Source organism: Aotus nancymaae, unplaced genomic scaffold, assembly GCF_030222135.1.
Source record: "Aotus nancymaae isolate 86718 unplaced genomic scaffold, 86718_ANA_hifiasm-v0.15.2.pri h1tg000057l, whole genome shotgun sequence".
NCBI classification, from domain to species: Eukaryota; Metazoa; Chordata; class Mammalia; order Primates; family Aotidae; genus Aotus; species Aotus nancymaae.
Window position 1 is genome coordinate 19,098,685 of NW_026988471.1, and position 12,758 is coordinate 19,111,442.

The 12,758-nt window shown below is 37.5% G+C and overlaps 1 protein-coding gene across 19 annotated transcripts in view; it reads right to left on the minus strand.

Moving 5' to 3' along the window:
* PUM2 (pumilio RNA binding family member 2) overlaps window positions 1-12,758 on the minus strand; it is a 108,634-nt gene that overhangs the window by 78,130 nt on the left and 17,746 nt on the right. For 16 of the 19 annotated variants that reach the window (XM_064363881.1, XM_064363878.1, XM_064363880.1 and 13 more), the window contains one exon: window positions 6,728-6,796. In XM_064363881.1, the coding sequence (XP_064219951.1) occupies window positions 6,728-6,778 (51 nt within the window). In that variant the 5' untranslated portion in view covers window positions 6,779-6,796. Of the gene's footprint in view, window positions 1-4,748; window positions 4,823-5,689; window positions 5,815-6,727; window positions 6,797-12,758 lie in introns of those variants that run through there. The other 3 variants (XM_012453361.3, XM_064363883.1, XM_064363884.1) reach the window with 3 other exon arrangements.

Sequence of the window (12,758 nt, forward strand, 5' to 3'; positions counted from 1 at the left end):
AGCTGAGAAAATAAAATGGATCTGAGAGGCACCTTGGAGTCCAAAGGATCTGAATACAAATGGTGGGGAGAGTGAGTAGAAAGAATAAAACTTAAACAGGTAGAAAGGTAAATGGTAGGGCCTGGCCCAGTGGCTCACGACTGTAATCCCAGTACTTTGGGAGGCTGAAGTGGGCAGATCACGAGGTCAAGAGATGGAGACCATTCTAGCCAACATGGTGAAACCCTGTCTCTACTAAAAATACAAAAATTAGCTGGGCGTGGTGGTCTGGGCCTGTAGTCCCAGCTACTTGGGAAGCTGAGGCAGGAGAATCACTCTAACCCGGGAGGCAGAGGTTGCAGTGAGCCGAGATCATGCCATTGCACTCCAGTGTGGAGAGATTCCAACTCAAAAAAAAAAAAAATGTAAATGATAGTGCTATTGACCAAAATAGGAAAACGTCAGCATAAGCAGCTTTGAAGGGAAGGGAAAAAATTCAATTTGGTCATGTTCCTGAATTACAGATCTTTTGCTAAACTAAATATTTTAATTAAAAAACAAAACACTATTTTTTTTTTAAGTTTTTAAATGCTAGGATGGCCCTGGGCTGAAAATGATCTGTATTTATAAAGAGCAGACATGTTAAACAATAATCTGTTCTAACAAAGATCCCAGTAAGTAAACTTTAACCTCTCTTCCTATTTTAAAAATCTTACCATAAAAGATTCATGTAAATATTCAACCAAAATATAAATCTAATATTAATACTAAAGCATACTTGATATATTTAAATAATTGAACATTCATAGTTAAAACCCAAGTTAATCCCTTAAATATATTGTATAAATAAACCATTCCAAGCAGATGAAAATAATTCCTCAAAGAATAAAGCAATGCTTTTATCCCATACTTCATGAAGAAAAGGTCTCATTATCAAAAGAATAACAAGTAATCTAAAATAAAGTTGTAACAACTAATAAAAGATTTATCACAGACAAAGAAGTGGCTAAAACAGACTAATCTTATGAGGTAGTAAAAGTAATAGCACCGTTTTGAGACTATTCCAAAGTCTTTTGGGATTAAAGTTCTGGGAGTCCATCATAGATTACCACTTTAAAACGCAAATTACGTATCTGGGCGGGGCAGAGAGGAAGTCAGTAAACCACTCACCAAGTGTGTCTACTTTGACCAAGCACTATACTGTGAGTATCTTCATTTTCAAACATTTAGAAGTTTTCACGCACAGAAAAATTTAATAGTTGAAATTTAACATTCTACCAAAGGCCTTCACTGATATTATAGGCTCTGATATTTTAGATACTGACTCAAATACTTTTAGGAGAACTACTAGCCAGTGACTAAGAATAGGTTAAAATGAACTAAATGTAGGACAAAGCAACAATTCAGCATAGAACAGTTAAAGAGGGGGGAAAAAAGGTTAAACAATGTATTGATTAGCACAGTAATAAAAGATTTGCCCCTGGAGAGTCTTTTACTGTAGTAGAAATAGCAACCATATATTACAGAAAACAAAATGAAGAAACTGTTAAGATCTGTAAAATACATTATCCAATACCACTTCATGTTAGTTCCTTACTTCACAAACTCTAAAGGAAGGTCAGGCAACTCAGTGTTTCTTATCAATCTGCTCTTCCATCCTAACTCCGGTATGTTTGAGTGAATATACAGTGTCTTTTCCTTCAAAAGTATTTATGGCTTGCCCTCTCCAATTCCAAAGAAATCAATCAGCACTCAGGCACACTGCATCAAAATAAAGAAAGAAAACTCCCACTCTGGCATTTACTTTTATACTTCAGATTTTAAAAACTGCTACATAAAATCCTGAAACCAAATAAACATAATCCAAAGGCTTAAAAGGATTTGAAAGCTAAATTATGTTTTAAATTAAGGTATTTATATAACTTATAATTCAAACTGAAATATTTTTGTGAAAAGAGATGCTATTAATAATTATGCCATGACAAAATATAGATTCTAAACTGTCCCGGGCAAATCAGAATGCAAAGTCACTCTACTTACAATGGAAGTTCAAAAGAGGTAAGAACAGATCCTCAAAACTAAGTTGTAGCAGGGAGCAGGGACTCACCACTGTGGGAGGTGAGAGGATAGCTTGAGCCCAGGAGCTAGAGACCAGCCTGGCCAACATTCTGAGACCCTCTTTTTAAAAATAAAATAATTAAAAAAAATAAATAATATAAAAATTAGCCAGGTGTGGTGGCATGCACCTGTAGTCCCAGCTACTTAGGAGGGTGAGATGGGAGGATAGAATGAGCCTGGGAGGTCAAGGCTGCAGAGAGCTATAATTAGCTGAGGCAGGCAGACTGCTTGAGCTCAGAAGTTTGAGACCAGCCTGGGTAACACGGCAAAACCCCATCTCGACTAAAAAACACAAAAATTAGCCAGGCGTGGTGGCATGCACCTGTAGTCCCAGTTACTAGGGAGGCTGATGCGGGAGGATCGCTTGAGGCCAGGAGGCAGAGGTTGCAGTAAGTCCAGATAGCGCCACTGCACTCCAGCTTGGGCCAGAGAGCAAGATCCTGTCTCCAGAAACAAAACAACAACAACAAATGAAACATCCTAAGTTGCACAGAGAACAAAACAAGGTAACTCCACAGAATACAAAAATGGTGCTTTTCCAGACTTTAAATTTTTCTGTTAATGAAAGATATTAACACTTTTTATTTTCTCAACTCATACTACTTTCCCAAATCTCCATCCCTAATATCCCTTGGTATCACCAGCAAACATTACTAAATGTTGTCACTTCCAACGGGAAGCAGTACTGCAAACAGTCAAGACTGCCCTGAGTTCAAACTGCTCTTTAAGTACTATTATGTGGCTTTGGACTAGTTTTAATTAACCTTTTCTGAGCTACAGTTTCCTCATCTGTAAACTGCTTAGCATGGCATCTAGTACACAGCAGACACATAAATATTAGGTATCTTCACTACCAACAGTATGAATCCTTTAATGTTATCAAACATGACTTAACTTACTGACCCACAACATTCAACTGATTACTACAAAGATTATATTATTCACTATACTGATTTTGTCTATAGCTGTTTGACTTCTTTTCTGTTGAGACAGTTTGACTATCCTAGGGGAGGGATGAAAGCCCACTATTTAGGAAGAACGGCTGCCTACTATAGTCACTTTTGTGTAAAAAAAAAACTGACCAAGGTTACATATGCAGTTGGTGAATGTTAACAACGGGATTTGAACCCACATTACTTAATTCTAAGGCCCAACTACCATAAAAGGTAGTTCTTTTCAACCATATTTTAATTCATCATGATTTCTGAAAATTTCCAGTTATTTTCTAGGGATACGGCCTAGAAAAAAAAAATCCAGTATTAGATCATCACTGGGAATAAGGAAAAAATAAAAATGCTTAAAATATTATCGTGATAGGTTGCGTGTGGTGGCTCACACCTGTAATCCCAGAACTTTTGGAGGCCAAGGAGGGTGGATCACTCGAGGTTAGCAGTTCAAGACCAGCCTGGCCAACATGGTGAAACCCCTGTCTCTACTAAAAATAAAAAATTTTCTGGGAGTGGTGGCATGTAATCCTAGCTACTTGGGAGGCTGAGGCAGGAGAATCACTTGAACCCAGGAGGCGGACGTTACAGTGAGCAGAGATCACACCACTGCACTCCAGCCTGGGTGACGAGAACAAAACTCCGTCTCAAAAAAAAATTATCATGATATTCTTCCTATTACAGTGGATAAAGTTTAGATAGAATTGTTAAGATAGAGATTATGTAGACAAACTATGATCAGCTATTGAAACAGTATTTGAAATGTCTGGTTTCCATTCCAGTTATCCCTAAGAGCTTAGATTAAAGCAAGAGCACTTGAGAGATGTGATTCATACAAAAAGTTGTTACTATTTTTAAAGTCAGTAAGTCATACTCAAGGTCATAATACTAGTGAGAGATCTAGGAGAAAACACAAGTCCCCTTACTTCCCTACCTAGTAAGTCTTCCACTTCACCGCACTACATACAATCTTAGTACACAGACTTCCTTTAATGCTTTCTTTATATATTATGGTGTTGGAAAGACAGGAGAAAGCACTGTTTATCATAGTAAGCTATAAAGATATTCTCAAAATAAAATACATTAACTCAGTGATTTAAAGTTAGACTCTGAATTTTTTGAACAATTTCAGACAGGACCCTATTTCTTGTTATTTAAAAAATAAACAGAAACCCAGCTTCATGTGCCCCAAGAACCATGAGAAGTTAATAGGTATGAGCCTGTGCAGTGTGCCTGACTTAACATTACACTAATGAAGCAGAGTTCAATCTCCTATGGATAGTTTTACTCTTTTTAAGCCACATGACATATACAAATCAGTAGGTCTTTCAACAGAAACATGCTATCAGGGTAAAAACAGAGAGGGCAAGTTTATGAATAGATGAATACAAATCTGTTCTTATTTCTGGATGCCTTCTGATGAGGGCTCAGTAAAGACATCATGATCTACGAAACACAGTAAATTTGAAATCAGTTCTACATGTAAATGCAACAGTTTGTACATTAGAGATTTACAACACTTAAGACATAGTAAGCAAAAACTATTTTTTAAAGAAAGTCAAGATGAGGGCAATCTACTTAAAAAAGAGTTTTGCATTAAAAAAAAAACAGCATTTTTAGAAAACCTAAGAGCCAGAAACTGAAGGCTGCTTTTAATTTATTCTAATGAATGAATTCTGGGATATAAGAAAAACAAAAAAACCTCACCTGTCAGGAAAGGAGGAGAAGACTGGTGAGAGAGAGACAGGCAAAGAAGGAAATCCCAGAAGGTTCCCTGCTGCCTGTGAGATGAGGAAAGATAGAAAGGCTTGTGGGAGAGAGAACCCAGAGACAGAAATCTCAGTAGGTTTCTTAGCTATCTCTTTGAGGTGACAGTATTAGTGTTTAAACTGTTAAGAAATAAAACCAGTGAAAACATCTTATTTTAAAATATATTTTTACTAGATAAAGGTCACAGATAAACTGACGTGCTGCTATCCACCAGGTAGCAGGCAGTCTAAACCCTGGTCACTTTTACTCTGCATATCTGACGTGTCCAATAAGAAAGGCTGGATTTAAGCTTTTTTCTCTTAACATACCATTCAACCCAGCTACTCTTTTCCAAAACCCTCAAATACCCTTCCTCCACCCCCCAAATAACTAAACTCTTTCAACCAGTTTCTGATCATGACTTTTGATGTGCAAAGATACCTTTAGAATTATTAAATATTATTTAGAAGGGGTGAAAAAAAAACCAATTTGAAAACATATATACAATAAACATCTAAGAAGTGATACAGGGAGTCTAAAATTAATGTAGGGGTATGACTTTACTTGTTCTTAAAGAATTATCAGCAAGTTCAAATTTGTCATAGACAAGAAGGTTGAAGCACTGTTCAACACTGCTTTTAAGATATATTATTCTGCTTCCTAAAGACCAAAGAAAACTAGTGAACAGGAAAGAACAAACGCCCTTTTCATCTGCCTCTTATTTGCCAATAGCATAAATAATGCCTAACCAGATATTGCACTGCAGTGAAGCTATAGATTTTGTTTAACAAAAAAAAAATTCCAGTTCTTTCATTTTTCTTAGGGCCGAGAATTTTACCTTATGCACTGGACTAACAAGTTTATTTTGGCAATACTTAAGCTTAAGCACCTTAACTCACCCTTAAATCAGTCCTCTGAAAATGACAAACTCTTTGGAAAACGCTGTTCTGAAGAAGGGGAGGGTTAGCTAGCTGCAAGGTGCCCTCTTGTGGCCCAAAGGAGAGACTTGGACTCTTTTCTGCATCTGAAGAGCACAGCATTGGATGGAGTGAGTCTCATGAAGGTCTCTATTCTACCAAAGTAAAATAATCTCCAGGAGCAAGCAGTTAATTACACATCTTAGGTCTGTTCACTGTTATCTTCTATTAACAAACTCTATGTTAGTAGTACAGAACGTAACAAAAATAGATGTCACCACAAGAGTTTCCATCATCAGTTCTCTAAGTATTCATTAGCTATATGAAAACCTAAGTATTTGATGCCTTAAAATACGTCATGATGAGGTTTACTTTGGTATCCCAAAGAAAATCACAGATTAACAAGAATGATAAAATCCATTAAGAAATGTAAAGTATCTACTATGCTAAGCAATCAAAGCTAATAATTTACAAGGGAGACAAGTATAAAACAAACTATAACCAGCAATACAATAAAAGTCTGTATAAAGAACTAGAAGTCAGATGAAGTGCTTAATTCTAAGGCAGACAGCAGCTAGACAATAGATACATCTCAGTAAAGTCTTTAGAAGATTAGAAGTTTGTTAAGCAAACAGTTTTGGGTGAACAAGAGATTTTTGGAAGGGCGAATAGCAAACAAGTATGGCTAGAGCAAACACAGCATACATATATAAAACAGCAGAACAAAGCTAAAGTGTTTTTTTTTTGATCAAAGCTAATTATAGTTCATTACCAAAATATAAGAAATTATCTCACCAAGTCAATCAAATCACCTAGACACAAATAATCACATTAAAAATTACTGCTAAAAGCTTTTTTAAGTCAAAAATCACAACAGAATTGTACAATCTGAAATTGAAACTCCTCCATACAGTTTGAAAGATATGACCACTATTTCCAGGAGGGTTAATGGTTAAAAAAATAAGTTCCAATGGCTCAAAATAAAATGAGATATAAATCTTAGTATTTGTAAACATTTACCTCTCCCATTCCCCGAGATTCTAATGCAAGAGCTTGAAAATCATGATTCATTTCATCCACAGATCAAACCTGTTGAATAACAAAAACAAAAATTAGTACAAAGAAATGTTTAAACAGATTTCTTCAACTATTTTTATTAATATTATACTGCTACTATGGCTAATATTAGCATGGTCAGAGATAGGGAAGCAGTGATTTCTCTGTGAAGGCAGGTTTTCCTACACAGAGTTCATGATAGCAATCTACCTTAAAACCTGTGGAAAAACATGAGGTCAAGGGTTCTTGAATTATTCTGTGTGCCAATGACTATGTGAAGGTAATGAAAAACTAAAGCCCAGAAAATGGAGAACAGTCTACACTTTAAAGAAAGGACTAGCACAGAGTAAGGTTTTTTTTTTTTTTTTTTTTTTAAACGGCATTTCTGCCTGAGGGAAGGCCTGAATGTGGAACAGGGTCCTTAAATTCCTTTAAGAACCAAGCCTTAATGGCCTTAAGAACCAACAGATAGAGTCTGGAGCAACCAGAGCTGCTGGAAGTAAGAAGGGGAATCCCAGAAAGGACACACCATGTCCTGTGTATGAATTACATTGGGATTTTTAGATGACTTCTGAACTGCACATATGTGGGACAGACACCAAGGAGCTCAATTAAGGCTAAAAGAATTGAGCAGAAATCTCTGCTGCTGACCACCACAAAAGTCACAGAAATTTGGAGGCTGAGTCCCAACAAAATCCAACATTCAGGTAAGTGCAGTGGCTCACACCTATGATCCCAGCACTCTGGGAGGCCGAGGTGGGCGATCACTTGAGGTCAGGAGTTTGACACCAGCCTGGCCAACATGGTGAAACCCTGTATCTACTAAATACACAAAAATTAGCTGAGCGTGATGGCAGGTGCCTGTAAAACCAGCTACTCAGGAGGCTGAAGCAGAAGAATGGCTTGAACCCGGAAGGCGGAGGTTGCAGAGTCCTAGCTACTCAGGAAGCAGGAGAATCGCTTGAACCTGGGAAGTGGAGGTTACAGTGAGCTGAAATTGCACCACTGCACTCCAGGCTGGGCGTCACAGAGAGACTCCGTCTCAAACAAACAAACAAACAAACAAAAAAGAACACTCTCCACACTCCAACACTCTCCAAAGAAACAGAAACATAACAGAATCTAGAGCTTCTTCAATACATCAATCATGAAGTTTGGAATATAATCTGTAATAACTAGACAGATAAGAAAAAAAAAATGTAACCTAAAGGAAAAAGTCAATTAATAAAGAACCACTCCAAATGACCCAGGTTAGAATTTGCAGACAGGAATCCTAAAGCAACTACTGCAACTGTGTTCAAAGATATAAAGAAAAATATGTTCCTAAGGAATGAACAAATACAAAATTTCAGCAAAGAAAGAGAAACTACAAAAATAGCCATTTCTAAAACTGAAAAAAATGTTTTAAAATTTCACTGAATGCACTCAGCAGATTGTAAAACAACAACGGTCAGTGAACCTGAAAACATATCAACAAGATTTCTGATTTGAAGAACAAATAAGAAAAAAGTGGAAAAAAATGAACAGAGCTTCAGTGACCTATAGAACATCAAAGCCAAATAAAACAGAGATGACTTTCTAAATTGCAAATGTTGTATTTAGGAAGCAAGAATCTAATTTTGGTGTGGTGGCTCATACCTATAATCCCAGCACTTTGGGAGGCCGAGGCGGGTGGATTACCTTAGCTCAGGAGTTAAGAGACCAGCCTGAGCAACATGGTGAGATTCTGCTTTTAGAAGAAATTTAAAAATTAGCTGGGCATGGTGGTGCATGTGTGTGGTCTCAGCTACTTAGGAGGTTGAGGTGGGAATACTGCTTGAGCCCAAGCAGTCAAGGCTACAGTAGTAAGCCATGATTGTGCCACTATACTCCAGCCTGGGCAGCAGAGCAAGACTCTGTCTCAAAAAAAAAAAAAAAGTAAGACCTAATGTTCTCCATGTGGTCCTATTTGGTCATAGAATGACCAACATGGTAAAACAATGTCTCTACAAAAAATACAAAAGTTAGCTGTCATGGTGGTGCATGCCGATAGCCACAGCTACTCGCAAGGATGAGGTGGGAGGATCGCTTGAGCCCATGAAGTCAAGGCTGCAATGAGCCATGAGCGTGTCACTGTACCCCAGCCTGGGTAACAGAATAGGAAGGGAGGGAGAGAGGAAAAAGAAAAGAAGAGAAGAGAGAAGAGAAAAAAAACGAAAAGAAAAGAAAGAGAAAGTGAGAGGGAGGGAAGGGAAAGGAAGAAAGAGAGAAAGAGAAAGAAGAGGGGAAGGAAAGAAAATAATGTAATTTAGAGCATATATATACTAACTGGATGGTCTTGGGTATGTCTGAAGAACAAACAGAAGGCTGAAAGTTATTAGAGAAATGTTACAGACTGTTTTGATAGACTGGTACTAGAAAAGTTTTTGAGAACTGGCAAGCTCTGAATGGTGAGTGATTGTGGTAGATGAAGCCAGTCTCAGAGTCATGGCAGGTTGTTTCATGTGCTACTAGGTAAACCTGGTCTTAGGGTTACAGAGGGCCATTTCTACAGCTGAGCTTGCTAAAAATTTAATTTTTGGATCAGATGTTAAGTGCTCAAGTGCCTTTTTCCTCTGGACCCTAGATTTTGATTTAGTTGGGTGTTACAAGAATGACCTAACATGTATAATTTTCACAGGAACAATACCAAAAGGTGTAACTTACATGTCACTGGAGTTCGAGGAATGAACAGGGTGGTAAAAATATTGAAGAAACAATGGTCAGAAATCTCCTCAAATTTGGTGAGAGTCAAATTTACAGATTTAAGAAGCTCCATGAACCCCAGAAGAGAGACAAATTAAAAAAAAAAAAAAACAAAAAAAAAAAACAAAAAAAAAAAAAACGCCGGGCGTGGTGGCTCACGTCTGTAATCCAAGCACTTCAGAGGCCAAGACAGGCGGATCACCTGAGGTCGGGTGTTCAAGACCAGCCTGACCAACATGGTGAAACCCTGTCTTTAAAAAAAAAAAAAGAAAAAAAAAATCCCATACCTACGTTCATTATAAAAACTGAAAATCAAAGATAAAAAAAGTCCTCAAGATGACCAGAAGAAAGCAACATACTACATAAAGAGGAACAATGGTATATGAATGACTGCTAACTGGAACCAGAAACAATGGGGCCCAGAACATAAAGGACAAGATTTTAAAGTGCTGAAAGGAGTGTCAATCCACACTTCTATACCTGCTAAAAATATCATCTTAGAATAATGGCTGAAAGACTGTAATATTGGTAAAATGTAATTTTGGCCTTTGTCCATTTCCTGGCAAAAAGCTCCTAAAACCCCCGGAATGTCTGGAGTGATGGGTGTTTTCTGTATTATGTATGATAATGAGCTGACTAGGGCCAGGTGTGGTGGCTCACTCCAGTAATCCAAGCACTTTGGAGGCCAAGGCGGGTGGATCACCTGAGGTCGGGAGTTCAAATGAGCTGACTGACTACTGGGGGGGTTGGGGGACTGGTTGCCAGGGGAACCATCCTTTTGATTAGAGAGTCTGAACTTTCAGTTCCCCCTTCCACTTCCAGAGAGGAAGTGAAGAGTTAGTTGATCATCAAGGATTTTAACGACTATGTAATGTAATGAGGTGAGGCTTCTGCAAAATTCCAAAAAGTCTGAGTTCTGGGAGCTTACAGATAGCTGAACTCTTGGAGGTTCCTGGAGAGCATACCTCACTCTAATGTATCTCTTCCATCTGGCTATTTTCAACGGTATCCTTTGTAATATCCTTTATAATAAATGGGTAAATGTAGTAATGTGTTTCCCTGAGTTCTGTGAACTATTCTAGCAAATTAATTGACCAAAGAAGGTCAGAGGAACACCTGATTTACAGCCAGTCAGTCAGAAGTCTAGGTGACAACCTATGACTTGTGCGACTAGTGTCTGAAGTAGGAGGGACAGTCTTATAAACCTAAGCCCTCAATCTGTGGGAGCTGATTCTCTAGGGAGATAGAGGACAGAAATGAGTTAGAGGACACCCAGCTGGTGTCCACTGGAGAATTTGCTGTAGAACTGACTGCTTGATAAGCATATTAAGCAATACATGTGGGGTTATAGAAGTGTCCTGTGCTTTAACAGTACAGTAGGAGAAACTGTGTTTTTAACCCTATAGCCTTACATTTGGTGTCACAAGTGGGATTTGCTAACACAGCCCTGGTTACCAAGAAGGTAGTCAATGTGGGAAAACGGTAAAGCCAAGAAACTGTTAAAAACCAGTATCTAGAGCAGGGAAAAAAAAAAAAGAAAGAAAAAACCAGTATCAGTAGTAGACATGAATTTTTCTCAAGAGTCAAAGTAAGCACTAGAGCTTTTACCTTTTTGCTTACTTTCAGGTTTTTATCAGTAGTCCATATAGATGAGGTCACATACGTTAAAGAACCTCTGGATAATTTAGAGAGGTCTCTTAGCTCTTTGGATCCATTCTCACTATTGGGATAAATCATACCCCTAGTGTAGGTGTCAACATTTTAGGCTTTGCAGGCCATATGATCTCTGTGGCAGCTACTCAACTATGCCTCTGTAGCAGGAAAGCACCTACAGACAATACCAAAATGAATGAGCACAGATATCTCCCAATAAAACTTGACAAACTATAAAATGTGAGTTTCATGTGGTTTTCATGAGTCGAAAATTATTCTTTAAAAATTTTTTCCCAACAATTAAAAAATACAAAAACCATTCCCACAGAGGGGCCATACAAAAACAGGTGATGGGTCAGATTTGGCCTGCAGGCCACAGTTTAATAACCTCTGCTCTATTTCACTTTCTCTCTTGACTGCTCCCCAAAACGCAAATACACAAAATCCACTTCCAAATATGAGTATCCCGAAAGTTAAGCATCAGGGCTTTGCTTTCAACTTTTTCACTTTTACTAATTTGGGTTTCAGATCATATCTAAATGGAAGTAATTTTATTATCTTTCAATGATCAGGGTAGTTATAGTAAAAAGACTTAAAAAAAAAAACCCACCCCGACCAGCATGACTTATGCTCAGCTTTTCAGTTTAGGGTGTTACTTTTATTTCAATTATGAGGAAGAGAATGAAGGAGAAATTGGGCAAGACAATGGGAGAGAAATAACTTTTCCAACTCTTATACAATAATCACCACATAGACTATAATAAAGTTGAAGGGATCAGGAGACGGTTGCTCATATGCCACTAAGTGGGACTCATAAATTTCTACAGTATGTCAATCTGCTATCTCTTAAATAGCTACAAATGCTGGTGTTATCTGATGGCAGAAAAGTTGGAATTTGGACATAAATTTAGTGACTTTATCTGAATGATTAAATCTTAGGGAGAAAAGATCTTTTCTAACAAGCAACAGAACCTACTAGCAACTGGTTATATACTATTTCACTGTTTATTTGAAAAAAAATGTATTCAGAGCTATGGCACAATGTACTGCTTGGGGTATAAATTCTGTCTTCAATGTTTTTTTTGGTCTGCATTATTAAGGCTCAAACCTCCAGTATTATTTCCTCTACTAAATAATTAGAACTTACCAACATAGAAAATACACGATAGAAACTTTTCTTTGGCCAAGACGCAGTGTAATCTTATATTTGAAATAAAAAGTCATTTTTGAAGTTATGACTGCTTTCTAGCAGAAGAAAAGAAATGACAATGTTCTTATTTTGCTCATTCTAAACTTTAACAATATTAGCTAATTTTTCTATGGGCAGATTATTACTAATGATGTGAGGAAAAATAGGTGAAGCACTCAAATAACAACTTGATTTAGCTCCGTGATAGTTTTCCTATTTACTAGTGCATAATTCAAAAAGTCAACAACTGAGCACAGTGGCTCACGACTATAATCCCAACATATTGTGAGTCTGTGGTGGGAGGATCACTAGAGGCCAGGAATTCAAGACCATCCTTGGCAACATAGGGAGACTTATCTCTACAAAAAATTTAAAAAATTATCCGGGCATTATGGTGCACGCCTGTGGTCTCAGCTATTCAGGTGAGTT